The following is a 27,105-nucleotide window of genomic DNA, read 5'->3' on the forward strand; positions in this document are numbered from 1 at the left end:
TTCTTCAAAGAGAACGGCAGTATTATGTGAACCAGGTGTAGTAAAACATCCAAGGAATTTCGCGGACAAATATCTTATTAGCGAGCTACAGGAACGGACAGAGATTAAATGAGGGCAATTACAACGGCCTAAACATCAAAATGATGTCACTTTGCTTTTTTTTAATTGCTTCAGTAAGCCCATCGTTTATATAAAAAAAAAAAACAACAGATTAGTTGCCGATTCCGTACCAGATTTTCAAAAGAATTCGATTCCTTCCGTCACGTTCAATTGCACATTTGCAAGAGACTTTTCCAAAATCACCGAAAAAGTTATCGGCTGTATCCTCCAGTCGGAGATACGTCGCTTTGATAGCACAAGTCGAACGAAATACGCATTGAAGTTTCATAATAACGTCTGCATTTCCCGTTTAGGTGGAGAACTCAAGATCGCGGAAGCATAAAATAGTTCAAGTAAAAATCTAAACACTTAAGCAAAATTGCAGGCTCAGTATGAAATTTGAGTAGTATCATAAGTAATTTGAGTAGTTTTGTTGCACTAAAGGCGTAGTAAATGCTTTAAAACAAGTGGATTTGTTTGCGCGGAGGGATACACTTCCAGCTGCTCGCGCAGTCGCTGGTACTTGACGCGGCGCAACGTCGAGCGGCTGTTCAGTTGCACAATGGCGTGCGTTAAAGCGTGTTGTACGTGCTGTGAAGTCTGTTTCTGAGCGGGGACCGGCCCAAAAATTGGCCTGTCCAGGTTACGGAGACGTTGTCGCAAGGGCCAGACGAACATCCCTCGTACCGACGGTCAAGTTTTGGAACGATATCCACTCAGGAACAAGCTTTACTACGGTAAGCTGTTTTATCTGTTCTTTTGTTTCATTCTAAGTGCCGTAAACTTGTTTCAGATTATTTACTTGCAGTATTCATTGCATTAAGACATTCTGTGTACGGCAATATTGTGATATATTTCACCTTATTTTGCAATTAGTAAGTTACTTTGGTATTACACCATATTGAGACAACCATACGTTCGATGTATATATTCGTAGAGATGTAAAAGTAACAGTCATTGAGTTGGAGGTAGCCGCCGACTGCTAACGAATTTAACACTTCTGTTTCAGGAAAAGAATCGGACCTGTCGTTCCAAAAGGGCGCTGATCCGTCATTTCGATGACGGCGAAGTCATCGAGTTTGTATTAAAATCTGGATATTATATATCCGTGAATAATTATTACAGAAACCGAAGGTTTCCGTGAGGGTGGAATCGGATAACATCGTTTTGTGTTATGTGCTTTACAATTTACGGCCCTGAAGTTGTAAAGTCTTCCAGTGACAGTGTTTACGTGCATATTTAGTGATCCGCGTGTGCGGAACCGTTAATTAGGTGTTTATATAGTACAAACTGCAATATCTTGTGTTCGTGTGTAATTGCCAAGGAGATCCAAATGCAAGTGGAAAATACTCCCACCTTTAACCTGCCTATTTCAAGGCTGAAAGATCAGGAAGAGGCTGCTCCGCAAGACCAGCAGCAGCAACAGCAACAACAGTTGCAGCAACAGAATGCCGTCAGTGACGCGGACTGTGATTTGCTCAAGCCTGATGCACAGGCGCCTCCGCCGGTGGCCCAGGGTGGCTTGTGCCCGAACCTCCCCGTTGTTCCTCCACCTGTGTCACCATCTTCGAGACAGTTCCCACCAGTTTCTCTCGTCGCCGATAAGTACCTGATGCTGGAGCAAGTTGAAGGCAGCACGCTATGTCGGTGTATTAACGTCCATACGCAAGAGGAACTCGTGTGTAAGGTAAGAATTGATTTGTGTATACCATTGTGTCAAATGTATTCTCTCATATTTGTTTCGGATTCACTATGAAAAGAAACTGCTTCTGCTGCCCCAAATTGACTTGCTTTTGTTGACACTGGCGTGTATCAGTTTCTTTGTGTTTTTATTTTTATTTAAAAGCGGTAACGGAAACATGCTTACCTTGCATATGCTCGTCTTTATTTTATGGGCTTTTGCCACAACGAAGTGTGTGTCATCGGCGAAAACAAATTTTTTAGTAGTATAAAAATTTGCGTGTAGTGTTTGTGTATACAATCTTTGGAAGGTTAGTGGACGCGGCATCTTTTTTGACGTTACCGTTATTGCCAAACTTAGATGGTTGTGGAAGAAATCCGTTCGTCGCAATAGGCTAAAGACGCACATTGCATTCGTTACCTTCTCCATGGTTGCCTTAAGTCATTGCTTGAATGCCGGAATATTTACAAAACAATTTTACCATCTGATGTTCCGTCATGTGTGTACGTTAGTTTGTATGACTTTTGAACGTCAGAGAGCAAACGTGCGTTTACGTGTCCCTTTTGGAGCGTCAAACCGTTTGAAATAAAAATTGCATAGTAACCAACGTGAACATAAATTAACCAGACGACTTCTTTTAATTGGCCAAATAGACAATGCTGCATTTACTTCCCTTTTCTGTATTACAACAGATTTCCATTGTGCGTGTGTTTTAAAAAGTAACATCCGTCTCGATATAACTCACTGAAATGTCTGTAAACTACGTCTAACAATTCGTCTACAGTCGATCTATTTCTTACGTCTACAGTCGATCTAGTCCATACTTACATCGGCTTCCTTAAAACTTTTATCTTGAATTTCCTGCAGAACCAATACAGTTCACCAGGTCCTAAAGTTAAACTTTCCTGTGTCATGTAGAAAATAGTCAAAAATGCAGGAACTGACATCAGCGGTGTACTTGTACATGCTGTAACATTTAGTTGAAAAGTGATGTCTTCAGTAGCTGCGCCTGCAACATAGACGCTCCGGAAGACAGGCGAATGAGCGGTAATCGCTCTCAGCCGTCGGCGCTGACCTTGGCCTGATGTTCCGGCCTGCCGCTGCACTTGGCTGGCGCTAGCAGCGCTGCGGCTGTGCTTGCGTAAACTGGAGACCTTGTGCAACTCGGGCCAACAGGCGTTTTAATCTTGCTCCATCCTGTACAACATTGTTCCACGGAAAAGGGAAGTATCATCCCTTGCCACTTCAACAGATTGATACTAGAGATTGAAGAACACCTTGCTCATCTGTGTCGTGCCTACACATTTTTGCCCCCAACAGGCCCAATGGAGATGAAATTGATCGAGTGGCCATTTCCTGCTCTATATTTGCCCATGCGAAGCGATAGCTGTTATCGGTTCCAATATAGCCGCGGTTGGGGTGAACGGTAAAATGTTTTAATTAACTCTGAATGGTAGTTAATGCGCTGTATTTAAATGTCGCCATAGTGCACCCAATTCGCAACTAGGTCAGCAGGCTGGCCTCGCCGCTCCGTATTCGTCACCGTCGGGAAAAAGTGGGGCACAAATTGCTTGTAACAGTCTGACCACTTCTCATATCTCCTGTCACGTACTACAGGGATAAAGACTGGAAGTGCGTTAGTCATTGATGAGGTATGCGAAAAGCACAAATTGAAATTTGTTACGGAGTAATAAGTGATTTATACACAAGTAGCCCAATATGGTGACAGTGTTTCGACCAAAACGAGATTTTTGTTCTGAAAATTTCAGCGTAATGTTCTTAATATGCAGAAGTTGTCAACAGTTGTCTGTTAGTATATATTTACTGGTATTGAAGTATTAGTTGTTGCCTGGTGTTACTTTTTCTCCCGGGTTTGAGCACGACCAGCTGCACAGAGGTTGTGGTGGCTGATGAAATGTCAAAGCTGTTGTGCATTACATAGCTGTGAGCGTAGGTGAAGGGGCAGCTGAATAGAAATTAGTGTTCACTCTTGTGTGCTGCTCAGAATTGCTTTTTTGTCATAGATTTCTAACGATATTGTTGCTGTAGATGGGTTAACCCTTTATGATAAATAGTATTGGTATGACATGAACTGATAGTAACCTGAAAAATTATCTTAAATTTAATCAGTGTTATATGGCATGTATTGAGATCTGCGATTTTGTTGTACATTTATGAAATAATTTTTACTGTTTGTCACGTTTTGCAAATAATTATCGAGGGATCTTACGAAATCTGTAGACGACGGCGATGCCACGTCTGCGACGTAAACTTGGCACTGAACTATTTTACGATCTGCAAATTGTGCTGCAAACTCATTTTCATTGTAATAGTTGAGTGCATAAAGACTAAAAGAGGAAATATAGTCATTAATGGACATTTGTTACGTGTTCGAAGCACGTACATAGACGTCATGGCATCACGGCAAAACTCTATAAAATATTTCCGCGTTAGGAGGTGGGCCGCAAATTGCGTGGCCTAAGCCTGTGTTGGTGGTGCAGGTGGTGGGACGAGAGGCGGGCGGCCTGCTGGCAGCGCACCATCGACTGGACGAGCACCCGCACGTCAACCGGACGCGGGAGGTCGTACTGGGGCCCAGCTTCCTGTACCTGGTGTTCCCGAAGGCGCATGGGGACCTGCACTCGTACGTGCGCACGCGCAAGCGTCTCCGCGAACACGAGGCGCGACAGCTGTTCCTTCAGATCGCAGAGACGGTGCGCGCCTGTCACGAGGAGGGCATCGTGCTACGAGATCTCAAGCTGCGCAAATTCGTCTTCGCTGACGCCGCCAGGTTGGTACCAGTGCCGCCTTACCGCAGCGTTTCATTGGTCTGGTTCGTTACGTGGCTCTAACCAGAACAGCCTGCAGATGGCTCTGCTGTCTGTGGCCACGATTGCGACTGTGCAGTGCAGCCAACTGATGGTGGGCTGTTGCCAACTTTGGCGTGCAGCGACTGAAGCTCTTCGTAAAATTGAACATTCAGGTCTTTATTTTGTGGCCGTGAACTTCGATAGCTCATAAAATACGAAACGATGTAGATATACCATTGTTTCTGTTGTGTAATAGCGCCACTTCTGTTTGCACAGAATTTATTGCAAAAGCTCTCTTGGTTGCCAACACCCATAATCAGAAAAACGCATCTCGTGCATAATAATAAACTGGGCGTGCTTAAATGGAAGCATATATATTTTTATTAGTCGCAAGGTGCGGCGCTCACAATAGATTTTACTTTAGAGCATGTAATAATACCTTAAACATCCTGTGCGTATTTTACGTACTTTGCCTTTAGTTGCGTATAGCAGTTCAGTAACATGAGTTTATCTATACATTGTTTTAACGCCTTAGTCACATTGTTATATCCAGTATCTGCCATTAACAGCAAAAGTATAGCGTAGAAGGAATTGTCAGCGGTTGCCATGAGGTATGGTGGATACAAGAGATGTCAGTTGTTTCGTGCTATGCAGCCAATGTGAGAGCTGTAGACGGACGACGTGTTCCAAAGTGATTCATTCGGAAGAGTGTGAAAAGCTGTTCTAAACGTTGATTATAAATTTAATTACTCGTTGTTTGAGCCGCAGTTGTTTAAACTCTGCTAGTTACTGCAAACCGAAGACAGGGTCGCATTCTATGTCATTCGAAAAAACAAGTGGAAATATTTCTCCGCTGTGTTGCTACGCAGTTCATCTGCTCCCGCACAGGAAGTGAATCTGTTTTTCTTAATTAAATCATGGGCGAAGGTAGGTGGGCCCGTGTTTGTTAATATATCGAACGTGCGCCTCTACCTACCTTCTTCCATGGTTGAGTTAAAAAAACATTGATCGACTTACTCAAAAGTATCAGTTTTTGTTGCACTTCCAGATAATTCCATCCATGCAAACCTTAGTCTTTAGTCATTTCACCGCTACATTTGATAAACTTGCGTGTCTCTGCAATTAATCCATGAGACATGCACCAACGGATGGCATCGTGTTCAGAACTAAATCGCTTAAGTCAGCCCACTTTGTAGCAGTAGCAGCCATAATCGCAAAATATTACTCACTAGCACACCAAAAAATAGCAAGCAAAACAAAGACTTCATCGTCGGCGTTAGAAATACATATCCCCTGTCCTGGCCTCTTATTGTATAGGTCAAAGACTCATCCCACTGGCTAGGCGAAACTGATGCGTTGTCAGCCTATGAGCAATAGGTAGTCACCGGCGCGACGTAGACGTGATCTAGATGTTAGATGCAATTTTCTAGCAGATTTAGACATACTTTTTTTCCAGGCCTTGAAAACAGTTCTAGCGACAACCTTACTAGCAGGAGGGCTGGTAGATTATGTAAACAGATTAGCTATTTCGTGACAAGTGATACAAGGAGGGCGTTTATACAGCTTGTACTGCATTAAATTTTCATTTGAGGGGAAAGTACTGCACAAAGAAAGATGTATATTCAGATTATTGCTCAGCTTTCGGATCAGTGTGACGCGAAAATTGTGTATAAGTAACATTGATCCCATGATTTGTGTAAAAAGAACGAGATACTATGAGCGCCAACCCGAAAAGGGAATTTTCTGCACGTTCATGCCATCTCGAATATCGGGTACCTACTGGTTTTTTCTTTTTTTCATCATACTTGCAGTCAAAACGGGCCTGTTAATTGAAAAGTAGCTTTTAGATGTAAAGAATGATGAAGAAGACAACAGTCGTCTGTATAACAACTACTTTGTACGTAAGTGTCGGCGACACGTAAGTATTCCATAAGTGATTCAGCATTTCGTGCGATGCAAGCCTATAGGCTAACAGCAATTTCGGTGATTGTTCACTGTCGGTGACTGATGAATGCATGTACGGTAAAGACACACACAGGCAAGATGATGAAACGTCACGTCGGCTCAGATGTTTTGGGAAGTCACACAAGTGTAAACAGTGTAGCTGTTAGGATTTTTATCTGTTGGCGCGAGATGCTGGTGATACATAATTTTGTTAAGTGGCTACACGTCAGCTGTCTCTGCAAAGGCGGCCTGTACGAATGACCAAACTTACTTCTTCCAAGGAACTGGAAAGTGTCAGTTGTGGCTCTGTACTTATTAAAGGGTTTTCGCTAAGACTGGTATTACACTATCAAATTTCTTTGTCAAAGATTTGATCAAATATTCCGTCAAATATATTTGACAAAGATCTTGGACGTAGCGCTAGAAGGGTTATTACACTGTCATCATATGTTTCGTGAAAGTGCAAGATGGCTGACAACTTGTTATTAACCGCAGCAGTTGCATGTACCACAATTGCACTGTGTGCACATGCGGAAGAGAAGCGGAAAAAAAAGGAAACACATCTGGGTGAAGCCGTGGGTTTTACGACGACACGATAAAAACATTTAACAAAACTTGTTACGTGAGCTTATAGTGGAGGACGACAAGTCGTACATAAATTACTTGAGAATGGATGAGCATACATTTCTGTATGTGCTCAATGAAGTGTATCCTCATATTATAAAGCACAATATTCACTTAAAAACTGCTGCATCTGCAGAAGACAGGCTCACTGTAACACTCTGATTCCTTGCTACAGGAGAGGGTTAGGTTAGGACAGGTCTCTAATCTTCGTAATCTATTTTTGTATTTAGCGTGCCTCATGTTGTAATGCGTCTCATCAGCTTCGTACATCCCTATTAATTTTGTAGTTCTCGGCTCACACCACTTGTATTTACCAGCAATGTTTATAAAAAAACACTAGACGAGAGAATGCAGCGATGCTAGCGCTCCATGTGGTAACATGTCACATTGCAGTGAACAGAAGACAAGCGACTTCTTTGATCAAATCTGCAGCGGGGCCCTAGATTTGATCAAATATTGGACGACATTTGATAAAGCTCCCTATTACACCATTAAATATCATTGACAAAGAAATTTGATAGTGCATTACCGGCCTAAGCTGCTAGAGAGAGAGAGAGAGAGAGAGAGAGAGAGAGAGAGAGAGAGAGAGAGAGAGAGAGAGAGAGAGAGGGGGGGGGGGTGCAGCTGGTGGCGGCGCCACGTGCGAGGCTTGCGTTCTCTTTGTGCTCTGCCGTGTTGCAACTGCAGTGGGCTGGGCTGCCCAAGGTCCGTGACGAAACGCTGGCCCACCTGCCTGCTTAGGAAATGAAACGGGCGGCGCCGAAAGTAGGTGACCTCGGTCGCCACGCCCCCAACGGACGCGGCCGGTCGTATCCTTGACCCTCGGGCGGGTCCCCTCTACTTCGTAGAGAGCTGTCTTCAATCGACCAGTTAAAAAAAAAAGAGCTGTTTATTAACAATCGTCGTCTTGGGTGAAATAGGCTCTTTGGAACCAACTGATAATGGGCGATCAGCAGATTACCGTAGGATCTGAAACACGATTTAAGTTGCTACTTACGCACAAGCACCTTTTTGCCAGTTTTGGAAGTCAGTGTCTGGGAAAGAAAATGGGAGTTTGAAAACACTCAAGGGTACTGTCTGAATGACATAAATTTTGTTCCCGTTACAAGAAAGTCTCGCTGGGTCGTATCCTTGACCATACGACAAATTCCTCCCCAAAAAAAATGGTTCAAATGGCTCTGAGCACTATGGAACTTACCATCTGAGGTCAACAGTCCCCTAGAACTTAGAACTACTTAAACCTAACTAACCTAAGGACATTACACACATCCACGCCCGAGGCAGGATTCGAAACTGCGACGTAGCAGTCGCGCGGATCCGGACTGAAGCGCCTAGAACCGTTCGGCCACCGCGGTCGGCGGACAGATTCCCAGGCCCTTGGTTAGAATCACGGTCAGTTCTAAGATTTTTATTTCATTTATCACTTGTTCCACATCTCACAGAATTTGTAATGGGAAAATGCTGAGTTACACCGATTTTTGTTGTCCACTTTTAGCTGTATGTCCCTCTGTAAATGATGGGAAAATCAGTTCAAAGGCAACAGCACAGCCCCTCAAGCAGTACCATGTTTAGGGAAGCACTCCAGCCTTAGAGTTGATGGCAGCTTTACTTAACAAAAAAGATGGCGAATTGTATAGTCGTGTAGATGGCGGCGTTTTGGAGTCCCGCGGGAATGAAGTTAGTCTGCGAAAGATTCAGGCAACGGGCACGAGGCAGCGAGTTCACGGTCTGTAGATGGTGTAAGGCTTTGTATCAGGAAACATGGCTTAGGCATGTCATTCTGTATTTCGTTCCTGAAAATGTGGCGGCACCGAGGAAACATCGTCTACCTGGTTTTTGAGTCACACGATCAAGCAACAACCTCGAAGCTGCTGAAGCGGCGTAGTAACGAATGACCTCGTGGTAGACCAGGTCTCGGCCGTCGGAGGTGTGCAAACCGCTGCGGTGCCGCAAGAAGTCGCCAATTACAGCTGACCTCAGTGTTCCATTTCCGTACGTCGCCTATCTGAGCTGTGGCCAAACCAGTTCGTATCTGGTGAACTTCCAGTATTCTGGCATGCCATTTCTGTGCTTTTCCGACATGTTGCTAATGTTTAGTCTATATTATCGACATGGTGTGTGCTGTGTTCGCGTATGCCAGCAGTGTATAGTGACATGCAGTCGCTGTACGTGGGTACTGTTGCTGCCGGCGCCATCGTTTCAGCGCAGGGCCGTGTAAAATAACTGACATTAGGTGGGGAGATGGTAGGGGTAAACCTGACCTTCACCTGCGCGCTGGCTGACGCAAGCGGATTGAGCTTGCGCACTCGCTGCACTTGTTCCGCCAATGGCGTCGCCGACGGTGTAACCGGCATCGAGAACACAGGGCGAATAGCAGTGTCCTAAAATAGCACTGCTTTTATCATACTCTTCACCTTTTAAAATAATTAACCGGATAATCCTTAGTATATACACGGCAATGTTGCTACATTTTGGCGGTGTTTTACTGGCTGCCTGAATCCCCAATGTGTGTGGCGTGTACAATACTTTGTGTCGAACAGTACTAGAATTAAAATATTTCATGTACCCTTGCGAGAATAATGGCTCATATGAAAATGACGGATTATTCGAAACTGGCAAGTCGTGACTTATAAAAAAAAAATTATTGTATAGACAGCCTTCCAGGAAAATTCATTTTACTGGGTGAACTTATCTTGGCTGTTGACCTGTACATAAAAACAAATGCTAACATGAAAATTTATAAAACTGCCACTCGTTTGACAAGAGCTAACTCTGTCCTGACAAGGGACCACTGTAATGGGAACTGGTCGGTAAATCAGCTTGTCCGAGCACACGATAAAAGGGAAAGGGTTGAAACCAACGTACAGACAGGTTCGTCTGTTGTGAATTTAAAATCTCAAATGCAGCTGCTAAGTTGGAGTCTTGACTTTACAATCTGTTGTAAAAAGCTTGTCTATGGCTTTACTTACTGTCGATAGACGTTTTTGAATATAGTTGGCGCCCAGTGAACTAGTGTCAACCGGGACACAATCGTACGACGTGGATTATTGACGCTGCCTCGAATTTTCTGTGCTGTTTACGATAGTTCTCCAGAGTAAATTTTTTTTAACCAGGACGTGATCATACCAACGGGTGTCAATGACATGCGTTTTCACTGATGGAGTGTGACAGCTCGCACACTTTTACTGAGCGGAGGATGCTGGAAGCTAGCAGATTAGCTGGTGAGGCAAGCCCCGCCTTCTCCTCCCACAGTGGCCAGCTTACAGCATGCAAAAGGACTGAACGTCTAAGGAAAGGTCGCAGAAGTGGCACGAAAGTTGATGGCGAGTTGTTACTTGGACCAGGTGCAGCTTCTTCGCTCACTTCGTTAATATTATTAACAATCACTACGCACAAGACTGCACCAGATCAACACTATATTTACAACGGCTGCTTATTTTACTGCGCGCAATACAGTTACGTAGCTAATATTGGCAGCGACAGTAAACATTTGAGATCGACAAACTTCCACCGTTCAGAGCGGCCAAGTCTAGAGCGCCATCAGTACAGGAAGTGCAAGAATCGAAGGGGGCCGTTCGGTCATCTGAAACCTCTCCAATTGACTGCGTGGACGAAAAGCCGCATCGTCGTCGTCTAATTACCCTCACTTGCGCAAGAAACTGTACCCGACCTGTTTTAAGATGTTCCCCTGAACAGACGGCTACACTTGCGGTTGCTGCATAATGGGGCGCTTACACATAAGTCGTGCTGTGCACGGATATTTAAATGAACTCTTCGACAGCCAGGTAACAGGCAGAGGTGTCGTAGGGCTTGGCCCCGGCGATCACCAGACGTGACGCCACCGGACTTTTTCCTGTGGGCGCTCTCTGGCGCCAGAGGTTGGAGAGGCAGAGAAGCGATGCTGGGTCACTGTCACTTCCGGCGCAAGCCGTGGGGAAGAAAGTGCCGTGCCCGGTCGTCGGCCTTGAATAGAGTGGCGGGGCGCCGCGCTGTCGGCTCCGGAGAAAGCGGAAGGCGGCGGCGACTGGCGCGCCTCCAGTGGCCACTGTCGCAACCCGGCGCGCGGGTCGTCGGACCTCGGCAGCCCTTCTCATGCTGCTCAGCACTGCAGGTGCAGCTGCTGACGTGGGCGACTTCAGTGGGGGTTGCCGGCTGTGCGTAAGACGCTGTGAGAACTTTCTGGTGGTACTGCAGTCTAGGTACAGAAGGAAAGCTTTCATAGACAACCACAACAAATTTTTTACTACTTTGTGAAGAGGGTCGCTGTCGTTGCAAAATTTTTGCAGTCTGCTCATTTTGCTTCACGGCTGTAGTCGGTTCAGTAACCTTTGTTATGTCAGTTCACATTCAACATAAGAGACGTTAAATCACAAGCAGACAGGAAGACTCTGTAGGGGTCTGTGGTCTTCGTTCATCGGCCCGCTTTGTCCACTAGTTTTCGAATCGATGCAGTTAGCGGTGTATTTTTAATTTTACATCTGTATGTACTGAAGCCGTAGTACTACCATGCGGATTTCTCATGCGATCTTTACTTCTATAATACGAAAGGTACTCGGAAAGTAACGTCCGATCGGTAGCGACATGGAAACCACAGTGAACATCAAAAATATTTTATATGCAGCAGTTTGCTGCATCTTCCAGCTACTTCTCTACATAGTCGCCACGGCGACTTCAGTCTTGGCGTTGTACCAACTTTCGAATATCCTCGTTATAACGGTGGCCGCCTGTGCTTTCTGCCACTTCTCTACGCTGCGGCCGCCTCGTTATCTGTGCCAAAGCGTTGTCTTCGTAGCGAATGGTTTATGTGAGCAGAGATGAACATCAGAGGGTGTCAAGTCTTGGTTGTATGGTGGGTGATCAAAAGAAACACCACCGAAAACGCTGCAGGCGAGTCTTCATTGCCCCTGCAGTGTGCGGCAGAGAATTGTTATGGAGACGGAAATGCGTAACAAAAAATTGCTCTGAGCACTATGGTACGGCCATCCTGATTTAGGTTTTCCGTGATTTCCCTAAATCACTCCAAGCAAATGCCGGGATGGTCCTTTGAAAGGGCACGGCCGACTTCCTTCCCCATCCTCCCCTAATCGGATGACCTCGAGGTTTGGTCTCTTCCCCCAAGGAACTCCCCTCGCCTCCCCCCCCTCTCTATGGGACTTAACTTTTGTGGTCATTAGTCCTCTACAACTTAAAACTACTTAAACCTAACTAACCTGAGGACACCTGCCTCAGGCAGGATTCGAACTTGCTACCGTAGCGGTCCCAGACTGTAGCGCCTAGAACCGCTCGGCCACTCCGGCCGGCGAAATGCGTAATAATTACGTTGTGTGGGGATGAGAAATCGAGCGAAATTCCCCCACTCATAGTTGACGGGAGAAATTATCCTGGGCATCTTTACGTGCTCACTGTGTGCACAGAACTGAAAAGAGCGACTCGGCATGACGTAATCGACAGCCATACTAGACACTTTCCGAATAGCCCTTGTACAGTTTTTTGTGTTGGCCGTATGAGTCAGGGCGTGCTCTCAGCTTCAGCTGGCGCTCTGCGGGGTAGACCATCCCATCCAGCACCCTGTGCGTCACGGCTGATGACGGAGCCTGCCAATTGCACACGCCTGCGACACGTCACCTTCCTACATAACACCCCCCTCCCTCGCTTTGTTAGCCTTATAAAAGATTCGTCCTTCATTCTGCCGGCCCGTCATCTGACTCTTCTTCAGCACAGTGATTCAGAGACGTACTTTTTTTTTCTCTGGCCCCGCTACCGGCAATGTCTCTTGCGTGCTGTAGACGAAGTTTTGGTTTAGTATTTTTTTAATCTAATATTGCTCGATGCCAGTTAAAAATTGCGTAATAGTTGACACTTCACGCGTTGTAGCTATATTTCTCCAGTCAGAACGCTCAACGTCAAAGTCGAACTGTTCGCCGTTGCCGTAAGTAGTTCACTAGAAGTTTCTTGTTGGACTGCTCTTCATGATTTGTTTGGATCCCGCCTTATCGATGTGAGCCCTCTATTTCGTATTTCATCACACGCACGCGATCGCGCGCGCGCTATGCTAACGAAGTACACACGTTTCATACACAGCGCTAACCACACACTATTGGATCCTTCCCTAGAAGACGCCATTTAGTCATTTTATAGTTCTTATCACAGAACTCGATTGCACCAGGCTCCGCGCGACATTGTGTGAAGCTGTATTCTTGAAGTCAATCGTTCCGACTGGGGCCCCAGAAAGTGATAAATACAAGAGCATTTTGCAGTGTAACGGCATAGCGTACTGGTTACAGTGTAAGCCTCCCGTAAAAAAAAAAAAAGTCAAAGGCTCGAATCACGGCAATCGCAGCGAAAGTTATTTTTCTGAATCTAATCAAGACTTAATATTTTTATTAAATTGATTTAAAGTATTTTTTAATTTCTAATACTTCGCCGCGTCATTTTCATCAAAGTGTTGGCTTCTTTATTTGCTCTTATTTTTTCTAACTATCTTTGTTTTTTCTTTTGGGATCCCTACAATATGCAACCAACGAATTGTCAACCAGAACGGCTTGTCCGTCGGTAGCGTGACATGACGTTAGCCAATGTGAGGACAGTTTCAGGTAACCAGTGACAACGAGAAATTAGTTTGCTTTTACCGCTGAAATTGAAATTTTGCTGCGGATGATGTTTGTGCAGACATATTATGAAATTTTCCCGTCTTGAATTTGCTCGTAGAAGTGAGCCTTAAACGCCGTGAACAAAGCGATTGTGGTTTTAGTCCTGCCGCAGACGTGATGGCCGTTTTCTCGGCTACATTGCGCCCGTTTTCTCGGATACATTGCGCAGCGCGAGGTTTTGGGTAGGCCAAGACAAGTTTAAATTTCAGGGCTACAAAACGTGTCGTCTGCCGCACTTAAAATCAGGTGTCGGCAGAGCATCTTCCATTTCCGTCTTACTTCGCGGCGGCCGCTTCCCATATTGGTGAACATTAAACCTTAACAGCATTTTCAAAGTAACCCGCCGTGTTTGTGTGTCGCCTATGACCGAGCGGTAGCCTGCAGCGGATGTAGCAACACTGTAGTGACTAGTGAGACGTCTGCTACAAGTAATTTTAATCGGACTGTAGGTGTGTACGTACCTGGGTATAAATGTGTTCTTGGGAAACAGCCGTGGAGAAAGGCAGTAGGTGAACTGATTGAAGTGGCGTAAAATTGGGAAGCCCATGTAATTGATAACTGGCTTTTGGTTTGCTCGAGGGATGTTGTTACCGATACTGGCTGCAATGAGGACACGATGGTGATTGCTGTGAGAGCAGGGAGACGTGTTGCGGCAGCCCGGCGCCCCGCCGCAGCCCTTGACTTTGCGGGCGTGGCGGCTGTCGTCAGCGCCAGGAATAGCCGGCAGCCACCGCCACAGTCGCATTCCCCATAAGGCGCCGGCCTTGGCCGCCGCTGGCGACGCAAATACCCCCTCCGGTGAATGGCCGGCGCCCCATCCCTGCCGCGATGATGTCCAGCCTCACAAATAGCGGCCCACACACCGGAGCTTACGCTTGCCACCACCTACTTCCCTCTCGGTCGCTGCGAGAAAACAAGACACGTGCCGTCCAAAAATCAGCATTTGCTACACCGACAGGCGTAGTAATTTGCTAGTTTGACACGAAGCAACATCTCGAGATTTTCGGCTTTAAACAACTGGGGGGGAGGGGGAAGCGACCAGAAATTGGGGTCGAAATACTAAAACACGTCGAAAGACTGTATAGACGCTGCCTGCTCCGTGGCTTAGTGGTTAGCGTGGCAGAACGCCAAGCAAGGGGTTCGATTTCCGGCTGCGTCGCACATTTTCTCCGCTCAAGGACTGAGCACTCTTTAGCCTAATCAACACGCAATTCGTCCAAATGGCGTCAACTAAAGACTTGCACGAAGCTACCGGTCTACCCGACGGGAGGCCCAAATCGCAACTGTGGACACTAGAAAATCGTAATAGGTGGTTTCCCAGGCGTGATTTAGAAGAATGTTACATTTCGGATGCCTCTCCCACAACGTGTTAGGCAGTTTCTCAGCCAGAATAAGATACCTTTAGAGACCAGTAACATTCAAATTTCAACAGGCATCACTGAAAACTGCCGAGGTTGCTATACGTAAAACGGATTGGCACTTTAGCACTTCGTTCCGACGTAATTAACCATTCCGCCAAAATAATTCCGGGTTGGATCAATTGAAAACTTAGCGGAATCTGAATCAGAAGGAATTAGATTTCTGGTTTTTGTAACCTCGCCTCCTGCAGAACACAATTGTTTTTAGGATTTCGTACCTCAGTCGGTAAAAGCGGAACCCTTATCTAATGACTTGGTTGTCCGCCTGTCTGTTCCGACGATTCAAAACACTTCCCACAGGAACGGGTAGAGATACAAAGTTTAAATTTGTCACATTAAGTTGTACGGTCCCTTGGTGACGTAAAAAAAAAAAAAAAAAAAAAAAAAAAAACTTAGTGCAGTCAAGATACGACAATTTTTCAGATATTTTGGTACTAATCAAATCGCAAAGGGTGTTTCGTGTTGGTCTAGAATCACACAGTTTGGCAAGAATAGTTTCAGCGCACAAGTAAAAGCAAAAAATCCAAAATTGTTAATTTGTAAATATGTCATACGCTTGTTATCAGACTTCAAACTTGACATTAAAACCTCCTCCAAAGTCTTGGAATCCCATGGACCGATGTCTCCCTAGTATCAATGTCGATAACAGATAAAAACTGTCAGTCCTGGAACGTGTGAACTGTCCATATACATAATTAATTTTGTAGGAACCGTCAGTGCGCGAGACCAACTCGGCCCTGGCCAGTTTTTCTCTTCGCGTACCCAAGCGTTTCAGCACCAGTTTCATCCGCTGTGGGGTCTCGCTTTTCCTTAATACGTGACCTATACGTCTCGAATACACTTCACAGACGCTCGTGAAACCTGAGTCTGAACAGTAAGCAGTGTGTTAATCACAGCTCTTAGCCGGTCCCCCTTGGCTGTTCCCATGCCGGCCGCGTGAGTCAGCGCCTCCGGGGCTCTTGGCTGCAGACCACCGCCCTGGGGTGGTTCATCGAGGGCAGCACCCTGTGCGTCACAGCTGATGACGCAGACTGCCAATGGCTCACGCCTGCGACACGTCACGCCGACCCGCCCCCTCCTGTATCGAAAGCATACTCATTCGTTCTGAACAACTCTCTCCAGGACCCAGGAATTGTTGTGTTCTTGAGCCCTTATTCAGCACCGATCAGATTACTTGGAAATGTTTCATCCTCCACTCTTACTCTCACAAGCTGACAAACTGCTTTCGAAGGAGAAAAGCGTTCCTCGCCGCTCGGGATGCATCATAGATGCCGGAAGTGAGGCATTAAAAGCAGTGGTTCCGTCCTGGAACATATCAAACACGTATATATGTGCGAGGGCCACCCCCATGCGGAAATAACTTACTGTGAAAGACGTTGCGTCGACGTAAAAAGAAAATCTTACCAAGAATGCTGCACACTCACATCAGCCACATTAAGAATATACTCATGCGTAAACTGACACTGAAGAATATTTTTGACATTGCCAGGTAGTACTTTTTCCCGTCGACTAGTTGGAAATTTTGCACCGAACTTTTGTAATCAGTTTTCATACACTTTCTCCGCCAAGGTTTAATATGGAACCTATACTTCGTGCATTGTTAGTTCAACGATAGACTGCATTACAAAATTTTTTGTTGTTGCTATTTAACAATTTACATGTTTTTCTCTTTCACTGAATATTCTTGGTCTAGCCGCTCCCGTCATGTACCATACGCAGCATATTTGCTGTCGTAGTTTTGCTCATTTTTCAAAAGCAACTGAAAAGCAGCGGTAATAACAATCCCATGTGTATTTGCTATTTGCTCATTCTGACAGTTACTTGGATTTAACATCCAAAAGCCGTCGTCACAAAGTTATTGGAATCTCTTATGCAGGCTTGTACTTTTTACCAATCTAATTTGTGATGGGAATAAGGTAGAGTACCTGTGCTGTTGGGCATAAGGAAACTTAAGACTGTTCAGCTCATAGTCTTCGGCTAGAACCCAACAGTATATTCCATCAACCTAACAGGTTTTCACCCTTCATGTGGTTGGTTATAGCCAACGACATTGCCGCAGGGGTAACACCGGTCCCCGTTAGATCACCGAAGTTAAACGCTGTCGGGCTGGGCTAGCACTTGCATGGGTGACGATCCAGTCTGCCGCGCGCTGGTGGCAAGCGGGGTGCACTCAGCCTGTGTTAGGCAAACTGAGGAGCTACTTGGTAGAGAAGTAGCGGCTCCGGTCTCGTAAACCGACATACGGCCGGGAGAGCGGTGCGCTGACCACGTGCCCCTATATCTCCGCATCCAGTGATGCCTGTGCGCTGAGGATGACACGGCGGCCGGTCTGTACCGTTGGCCCTTCATGCCCTGTTTCTGGAAGAGTTTAGTTATGTGGTTGGTTATAGGGTGACATATTACGTGCGCTACAAGTAGTTTCAGGAGCAGATAGATTATTCAATTTTATTTTATTACACAGAAAATTACGTGAATTAGCACTCGGTCTTCAGGCCACAAGTGGCCCATCGGGACCATCCGACCGCTGTATCATCCTCAGATGACGCGGATAGGAGGGGCGTGTGGTCAGCACACCGCTCTCCCGGTCGTTATGATGGTTTTCTTCGACCGGAGCCGCTACTATTCGGGCGAGTAGCTCCTCAATTGGCATCACGAGGCTGAGTGCACCCCGTAAAGTGGCAACAGCGCATGGCGGCTGGATGGTCACCCATCGAAGTGCCGACCACGCCCGACAGCGCTTAACTTTGGTGATCTCACGGACACGGCCGTTGCCACGTGAATTAGAGTATCGAGTTAATGTTTTCAAGGCAAAGAATTGTAATTTTGTTGCGTGCTCTGCCCTGTAGCCAGCGACTCAGGTTATTTCTAGTTTTACTCCGCCTCACAGAACCCGCCAGGTTAGCCGAGAGCGCTAATGCGTTCCTTCCTGGATTCGGGTAGGCGCGCCGAGGGCCGGTGTGCTGGCCATCCTGGATGTGTTTTTTAGGCGGTTTTCCAAATCTCCCTAGGTGAATACCGGTCTAGTCCGCACATACCGCCGCAGTTACGCGACTCGCAGTCATCGGAACACGTCCGCACTATTAAATGGATTACGCTAAACGCAGACAGGCGGGGTACATTAATTCCGTCCCGGGGGTGGTACAGGGTGGCGGCAGGAAGGTCATCCGGCCACCCCTTACCACTAACCTAACCATGACGACCCTGCGAACCGCGGGATAGAGGGAGGCAAAAAGAAAGACTTCAGTTCACAGAATAAAAATGATTCAAATCGCTCTGAGCGCTATGGGACTTAACATTTGACGTCATCAGTCCCCTAGACTGAGAACTACTTAAACCTAACTAACCTAAGGACATCATACACATTCATGCCTGAGGCAGGATTCGAACCTCAGACCGTAGGAGCAGCGCGGTTCCGTATTGAAGCGCCTAGGTCGCTCGGTCACAGTGTTTCCTTCGTGAGCCTCTCACAGCTCACATGGGAGAGAAATGAGAGACCTGATCGTGGCACCGCACCCATCTCAAAGCCCTCCCCGGCGTCGTGCACTCGTTATTTGGAGAGCTGGGGTTGTAGAAGCCACTCTTTCCTGCCCGGAGCCACTGGCACCCTGGATCCGTAGAAAGCGCGACGCGGAACAAAGCAGAACAGGATCTGCGTAGGAAAGTCCGTGACCGTGGTGTGTCTCCGCGACTGGCGGGAGAGAGCGCCGGCGCTTGGGAAATCCTTGAAGTAGGCCTTAACCCAGTTGCGGCCGGGGTGAACGGCCCCCGGCGGCCACCTGCGCATTGTCCGCTCTGCGCCTGTTGCTGCATCGTCAGCGGCCGTTGGAGAAACCGGCCGTCTCCTGGGCCTTACGTAAGGCTCTGCCTCTCCTCTCCTCTCCTCTCGAAATATGTATCGACCTGGCGAGGTGCTGGTGTGGCAACGCGGAAGACGCGCTGCGCTGTGCCGCAGTCGTGTGGCCGCCGGAGCCAATTACAGCTCTTACGAAACTGCTGTCCACTGCCGCAAAGTTCAGCACACAGGCCACCGATAGGTCGCACGCCGATGTCGCGACGGGATCGACTACCTCCTACCGGTCGATTTCGTCCATTGCGTTACTCCGCGGCTGTTACGTGCAGTCTGGTTTTTTTTTTTTTTTTTTTTTTTTTTTTTTTTTTTTTTTTTTTCCCTCCTACCAAGAACCCACTTGCGATCTGGTGCGACGAGAGATATACAGGTGAGTCAAAATGGACTTTACAACTAAACTTGAGTTAACTTACAAAGCCTTTAAATGCGCCATTTTGTAGCAAACAACCTTAAGTTTGATTAACGTAGGGCATCAGTTCCCCATTCCGCCACCCGATACTGGTGCGGAGCTTGCTCGCTGTGTTTTAGTTGACACCACTAGTTTTTTCCGAGTTTTCATCAAAGACCGTATGTATGATCGTCCCGCGCGAAATAGTTTCGCCGACCTGAAAAATCAAATCTACTCTGCCGTTACACAAGTTATACTCTATCTACTGAGAGTGCGGGAAGAAATTAACTACCGCAGGGGGTGTTTGCCGCATCACAAATGAGTCATATCGAACCAAAGCGAAATTTCGGTGTGAATCTTGAGTTTGCTTGTTGCAAAAAAATTGACCAGCTCTGTAAGTTCTTTCAAATTTCTATCTAATTCCAAAGTTGTAAAGCATTTTCCTGGCTCACCTAGTATAGCCATATGATAAGCATCGAAAGAAAGCGCGTAACTGCTAATAAATTAAAAAAAGGTCGTTTATTTTTAGATATCAACACAGTTGCTGAATTCTCTCTTCCGTCGGGTGTAGTGCTAACAAATTAATTTGCATATTGTTATTGTGGTCTTCAGTCCTGAGACTGGTTTGATGCAGATCTCCATGCTACTCTATCCTGTGCAAGCTTCATCTCCCACTACCTACTGCAGCCTACGTCCTTCTGAATCTGCTTAGTGTATTCATCTCTTGGTCTCCCTCTACGAATTTTACCCTCCACGCTGCCCTCCAATACTAAATAGGTGATCCCTCGATGCCTCAGAACATGTCCTACCAACCGATCCCTTCTAGTCAAGCTGTGCCACAATAGTCTCTTCTCCTCAATCCTATTCAATACCTCCTCATTAGTTATGTGATATACCCATCTAATCTTCAGCATTCTTCTGTAGCACCACATTTCGAAAGCTTCTATTCTCTTCTTGTCCAAACTATTTATCGTCCATGTTTCACTTCCATACATGGCTACACTCCATACAAATACTTTCAGAAATGACTTCCTGACACTTAAATCTATACTCCATGTTATGACCTGTTCTGATAAGGCAGTCGTAAACTTAAATGAAAATGTCTCTGCGAGCAAAAATATGGAAGAAATTGGCTAACAAGGAATGATCGGAGTCAGGTCTTAACAGCGTGGTATAAAATAGATGGAAATTCATGAAATTAGCAGAAATGTGTGTTAAGGTTGCTTTCATAAAAAAAACTGTGCTAGAAATTAAATGGGGGGGGGGGGGGAGTAATAGATTTTAACGTTATCCAGAACGCAAACCATCTTGAGCTTCCGGAACTATTTTGGAAAACGAGGTATCTGGCAGTTTAATTTCTCCAAAGTGGACTTGGCGATTCCATATACATCTTCGCGTACTACTTCCTGACGATTTATCACTTTACTTTTTGTAGTTCTTTCTGAAACTTTCTCTCGGTCTAGGCAGAAACTGCATTGTATTGCACAATGTAGTCAGTGGTTGTCAGTATTAATAAAGCTCTGCAGTCTTCAGTATATTGCACAAACCGTGAATACCGATCGCACTGTCAGCATACATGTATTCAAGGCGACTTCTGCAACACTCACTTTTGCGTTGTCCAGGATTAGCGTGGTAAGAGAAGTTGTGTAGAGGCGCATGGATGTTAGTGGGCAGCAATTAAAGGTCTTCCTGTAGAGTATTAAACGCTGAAATCGTCAGATCTTTCACCATCTTGCTGTTTTCGTATTTACTTCTGTAGATTGTATGGGTAGCGTCCGTTTCGTTAAATCTTGTTACTTTTCTAGTTCAGCTTTCGGTTTTTCAAGCGAAGTGATGGCGCCTCAGGATGAAGAAAGTAGATCCTGTGTAAAGGGACCCTGTGGGGACTGAAAAGGTGTTAATCGCATGGAATTGATCCTTCGCGCGCAACACACTGTAATCTAGTAACTTTTTTGGGCTGTAGTATCATTGCAATCGGATGTATTCCAGATGTTGTCACAGTGTATTAATTCTCCTGCGTACTCTTGCTGAGAAAGCGTGGGACCTGGTCAGCATTAATTAAGATGAATACTAAAAAAAAGTACATCAGCACTGCACATTGGCAATTTTGTCACATCCAGACGTCTCGGACGCTTAGTTTTAATAGGGGACTTCGTTTTGACCTAATCTGTGCCCATTAATAACATCGGAACATAATTCGTATTGTTTTAAAAAAGTTGAGATTAAAACGATGCCAATGACAGTCATTGGCGCGAATGTGCCCTTACCCGGAGCCGCACAGATCGTAGAGTACCAAGTAAGAAATATCGTTTTCCACCAATCTTTCGCACATCACGAAAAACCGAAATAAGACGGTTGGGCGGGGCCTGAACCTCGCTCTCCCGGAATAAGAGTGCAGTTTAATAATGAGCCACCTCGCTCGATGTAGGTGAACAGTAGACGTGAAGTGTGAACACTTTCTATTAGAGTAGGCCGTACTGAAAATGAGACGAAGTCCGTATTGTCCGGCTGGCGCTGGGCGCATCCACTTTCCCCCGTGCTTTCTCCGGATGCCGGCCGGGTTCAGTCAACCCGCTGGCCGCCCAGAGAGAGAGAGTGGATCCGCTGGCGGGCCATGGGCCGCCCGTGTTTCGCAACCCGTGCCGCATCGGCCAGTCTCCTCGTTATCTAGCGCACTTTTACCGATTTCACCGCCAACGTCCCCAAACTGTGCCGTGTGCTAAAAAATGAAAAAAGCATCACAGATTTAGATGGTACGCCATTTTTGTTTCGCTTTACGTGTTTCCTAGGTCGACCTGTGGTCGTTGGACAAACGCATCGTCATTGTCGCGACCACTGTTTGTTGGATTTGCATTTGCAGCGTTCCAGGTGCTGTTACAAGGGGCGCGCGCGAGAATCTGTTCGCTGTCGCCGGCGTATCGGGTCAGTCACTTAGCGTGGCGCAACGTGTGAACTCGTGGAAAGCCGATTCGAAAGGCAGGTGGAGCTGCCTGCGCAATACGGTGCCCGAAAGACGCGTGCTTTACAAAGAGAATTATTTCGAAACGGCCGAGCGTGAAATACCACTCGGCTTTATTTCGTCTACTTGAGCAACATTCATTGGGTCTCGTCTCAGTTTCTTGTCTGCGGGGCGTAGCGGCGATGGAGTTTTGACGTAAGCCATTCTTCGCTGCCATAAACTGGCACACATCTGTGCGCTTACGGTTCCAGGGCGCTCATCTATCGCATTTCGTGAAAAGTATTTGAATACCGGTGTAGCTATACGGTCAATAGGTATTGCGATGGCCCAGTCTCTTTGATGAATAGCGGGTAAAAACTAATTTCATTGTCGTATACTGATGTAGTAAACGTCGAAATTCCATTTCGAACTTCAACGCGTATGCCTCTGTGGGATTGCCTGTGTGACGTTGGATTGGCGTGTGAAGAGGGGAGATGGCTAGGCAGGCAAGCGGAAGGTTTTGCAAGGTCTGACGTCACGTATTTCGAATGGAGAGTTGAGTAACGGCTGCGGCGGCCAGGAAACGAGCTGTTTGCAGTTACGACAGATCGATGAAAGAGCAGGACGTGTCGCCATGTGACGCGCGATATTCAGGGCCTTTTCGCACGTGAATTTACATTTCGACTTCTTATCTCGACAATGCAGGTAGAACTAGAAAATCTCACTCGGACACACAGTATTGTCAAATTTGCAGTCAAGAAAACCCAACATGTCGTATTTTTAAACGCGTGCCACCCAATTAAATTGGGATTTTATGGGGGAGAATTGTTATATTAATCAATATTTCAAGTGACTTACTGTGTGATTGCAATTGAGTGTTGTGTGAAATGCGTGGCAATGTAAAATTTTTCGCCTATTTGCTTTGATATTTGACAATTGCCTCAGAATAAGTGTCCCGTTCGTCAAAGAATGTTATTAGTCAGTTAAGTCACCATTCCCAGTGGCAAGTTGCCTATCTGACAGCTTCTGGGGCATTAGAAATATAGTTTCCAATATTTTGTATAATTACTGACTTCATTAAAATGCTGGCATAATCTACTCACTAAGACATATAATCTTATGTTAAAGGTTTTGTACAATGAGTCAAGTATTAAATTTGGAAACCTGAGTGCATGACATCTCCTGCGTAACTGATTGGCAAGAAATAATCACTTTTAAATTTTCTCTGTCACTCTCTCCATTTTTGTGCATAAATTTAATTCCAGTTTGTTTGTTTGTTTACAGAACGCATCTGAAGCTGGAGACTTTGGAAGACGCTGTCGTTTTGGATGATCCGGATGACGATTTGCTACAGGATAAGCGAGGTTGTCCTGCATATGTCAGCCCAGAGATTCTACGCAGTCACGCACAGTATTCGGGTCGGGCAGCTGATATGTGGAGTCTCGGTGTAATCCTGTACACTATGCTAGTTGGAAGGTAATCATCTTCTTTCAAAAACAAACACAAATTGAAGTCTTGATAATTTTTCAGCATGTATTTCCAGAAGTCGCATGACGCTCACTTGCCTACCTTTGTTCCAGGTATCCATTCAATGATAGTGAACATGCCAGTCTATTTGCTAAAATAAGCAGGGGCCATTTCGTCATTCCTGATCACCTATCGTCTCGGGCAAAGTGCTTAATTAGGAGCCTGCTTCGTCGAGAACCCAGTGAAAGGCTGTCTGCTGAGGATGTGCTGCTACACCCTTGGCTTGCAAATGAAGAACAGTTGGAAAGCTCTTCGCGGCTCGATCAAGTAGTTCCAGTATTCAAAGCAAAGTGAACATCTCTCCAGAGGGACTGCTATAGACTTCTTCAGGAAGCCAGAAAATTTAAAACCGTGAAGGATGTTTGTGGGTCTATTTCCATTTTCAGGTTCCACAGCCATGTATATGAAATTTGACTGGGACCAGGAGCTGCATTTTGTATCCTGCATAGAGCATAAATATCCTAAATGTCATTCTAAAGTGAATTGACCATAAATTTTTGTGTTGTTCACAAAAAGTTATGTTGCGCATTTATTGTTGTAGTTTTGGCTTATATGATAATTGCTGTGGCACAATGTTACCTGTGTCTTGCATCTGGAGTCACACATCATCAGTGACGCAATTGCTCTTCTGGAGCAGGCACAAAGCAGCATCAGTTATGAAATTGTAAAGATTACATGTACCCGTTGAATATTCCTTTATTAGTATGTGTGTGATTTAGCAGTGTTAGCCGTGATTTGTTGTTCCCAGTAGTGTCGTTGTTGTGCCTGTCCTACTGCTGCGACTACCCCCTCCCTGAGTTCCTGACCCTCACTCGCCCTGCCCCCCCTAGTGCACCTGTACTCACTGCAGTGTGCTTCCAGTCTGTGTGTGGCAGAGAGAGAGAGTGAGCTTTCGGTTGCTGCAAGAGATCTCATTGGCATGTTATGCAAGATGTGCATATTGTAGCAATTAACAAATCTTCCAGAAGGCATTTTTGAAAGTGTGAATGTTGTGTGGTACAAAAAGTGTGATATTGCAATACATCACAGTAGCAAAAAGTTATTTTTATTTTGTTACAGTAAGACTTTTGGACTGATAATGCTAAAATTAAAGTGGCAGTAATAATGCCATTGCCATCTGTGGGAAACCACATCTTCTCTTGTATTCCATCAGAATCACTCAGTTATGTTTTAAAGACTGATTATCAGTACCAGGATGCAAAAAAAGACACAACCAAAGATCTAAAAGTATTGGTATGTTAATTGCAATAGCAAAAATTTCTAGTACAAAAACAATGTCTGTTGTAAAAAGGAAAAAAAATGTGCCAGTGTCGCATACATGATCCACTCCAGAGCTGGGTTTTTGGAGTCTGCCACAACTTCCATTGCATCCTGGTCTGAAGAGATATTTCGGTTAAAATTGTGATCTCTTTTTTTTTGAAGTGGGATAGCCCTCAGGAAGGTGTACTGTCAAATGTCACACTAGAACTGAAATGTACATATATTTTTTTTTCCTGTGTAAATAGTTTACGTGAATATTTGTTAGTTTATGACTAGTAATAGTAATAAATGATTACTTCAAAATAATTGTGGGTTTTCTACTTTCTATCAAATGAAAGAAAACATTTATTCCTCTGCGGATCATCTCACAATGACATAGGATTTGTTAGTTATGACAAAAGCATGTAAAGTAAACCACACACACACACACACACACACACACACACACACACACACACACACACACACACACTTGTGATGAAGGAACCATCCTAGCATTTGCCTGAAATGATTTGGAAAAAGCTAAGACCTCCTGAATATGAGGTCAGTGTCATAACTGCAAATTGTCACATCAGTTATGAACCAGCACGAATAGGTTAAAAAAGGGTAGACATGAATGAATGGCATTAGACCTATGCAATCCATTTTGTACACTGAAATTAAGAGCATCTTGAAAATGAATGGGGAGGAACTTCATAAATTAATGTCAAATGCATGTCTTTGGGCAGAAAGAATGCTGCATATTTGTTTGCTCATATTACAATTTGCAGTACTTGTTGTACCCCCCCCCCCCCCCTTATTACAGGAAATTAGGTTTTGCGCTGATGCCTATTAAGTGACAAAAGGTTTTTTCCAAAATAACACTGAAATACAAATTTATGTACTGTTAGGGAATTGCAACAAATAAACCACCTCAATTCCATGTATTTTTAAGTCAACAACGCGGTGGTAAATATTCATACCAATCAACCAAGGCAAAAGAGTTATACATGCTAATTCTAGTTGTTACAATAGTTTATACCACAAGAATATTTTCCAGTGTGGTTCACGTATGTAGATCATATGACCATAATTAGTTGATCTCTCCCCCCACCCCCCTGCAAATCGCACTGCAAGCCACCCCAACGGTGTGTGTCTAAAATGCAACAAAAATCATTTGGTATTACATACCTGAACAACTGACAAGGTCGCTGACCTCACGAAACACAGCTTTGAATGCCTTCTCACTGACTAGTACATAATCAGGATTCAAGGAAAGTAACCACATACTAAACATAGTAGTAATTGTCAACAAATGAAAGTGAATGCATAATCTTGAGGTAATTTTCATACAGTTGTCTCATTTGGAGACAAAATAGTGAATTGCCTCAATTTTCAAATAAGTGACTCCTAAAGATATAAAGGTATAACACCTTCCTCAAGTTGTTTCTGGTTAATTATGGACCTCCATATTTTCTTTTAATTGTAGTTGAATAAAAGCTAAAGATGAATATAGCACGGACAAAATTAAAGTTTATAATATTCTTGCCTGCAGAAAATTAAAACATTACTGATACTGAAGGAAACTCAACAAATAGCAGGATGAGTTTTAAAAATATGCCATTGAAATCATTCAGGTTCTTTACTGACATGGTATCACTATTATAAAGGTACACTACTATGAAGTTAGAGGCAGATAAATGACAGCAAATCTTATTAAATTATAGTATTAGATTATTGAGGAAATACAACAAAAGAATAATTTTTAGTGCTGTATTTCAGATACAGGTTACCAGAAATGACTGATGTGATACACTGCTAGAATTTCCTGGGAACGACAGGTTTTGACTTAAATGATTCCCAAAGAAGGAAAGGTGTTTTTATGGAACAATCAGTATGCTGGGAAAGCTTTAAACATAACAAGGAAAATGATTTACTTT

At 45.0% G+C, this 27,105-nt stretch overlaps 1 protein-coding gene across 1 annotated transcript; it reads left to right on the forward strand.

Annotated features, from left to right (window-relative positions):
* The first annotated feature begins 414 nt into the window (after positions 1 to 414).
* Positions 415 to 25,492, forward strand: LOC126335420 (tribbles homolog 2). The gene is made up of 5 exons (XM_049998697.1): positions 415 to 836; positions 1,109 to 1,786; positions 4,282 to 4,571; positions 23,684 to 23,875; positions 23,980 to 25,492. The coding sequence occupies exons 2-5, from the start codon at positions 1,433 to 1,435 to the stop codon at positions 24,218 to 24,220; spliced, it is 1,077 nt and encodes a 358-aa protein (XP_049854654.1). The 5' UTR covers positions 415 to 836; positions 1,109 to 1,432; the 3' UTR covers positions 24,221 to 25,492.
* Positions 25,493 to 27,105: the final 1,613 nt, after the last annotated feature.

Source organism: Schistocerca gregaria, chromosome 2, assembly GCF_023897955.1.
Source record: "Schistocerca gregaria isolate iqSchGreg1 chromosome 2, iqSchGreg1.2, whole genome shotgun sequence".
In the NCBI taxonomy this organism is placed as follows: Eukaryota; Metazoa; Arthropoda; class Insecta; order Orthoptera; family Acrididae; genus Schistocerca; species Schistocerca gregaria.

Coding starts and splice junctions, on each gene's coding strand:
- LOC126335420 (XM_049998697.1), top strand. CDS start 1,433: ATGCAAGTGGAAAATACTCCCACCTTTAACCTGCCTATTTCAAGGCTG. Junction 1,787..4,281: donor AAGAGGAACTCGTGTGTAAG/GTAAGAATTGAT, acceptor TTGGTGGTGCAG/GTGGTGGGACGAGAGGCGGG. Junction 4,572..23,683: donor GTCTTCGCTGACGCCGCCAG/GTTGGTACCAGT, acceptor GTTTGTTTACAG/AACGCATCTGAAGCTGGAGA.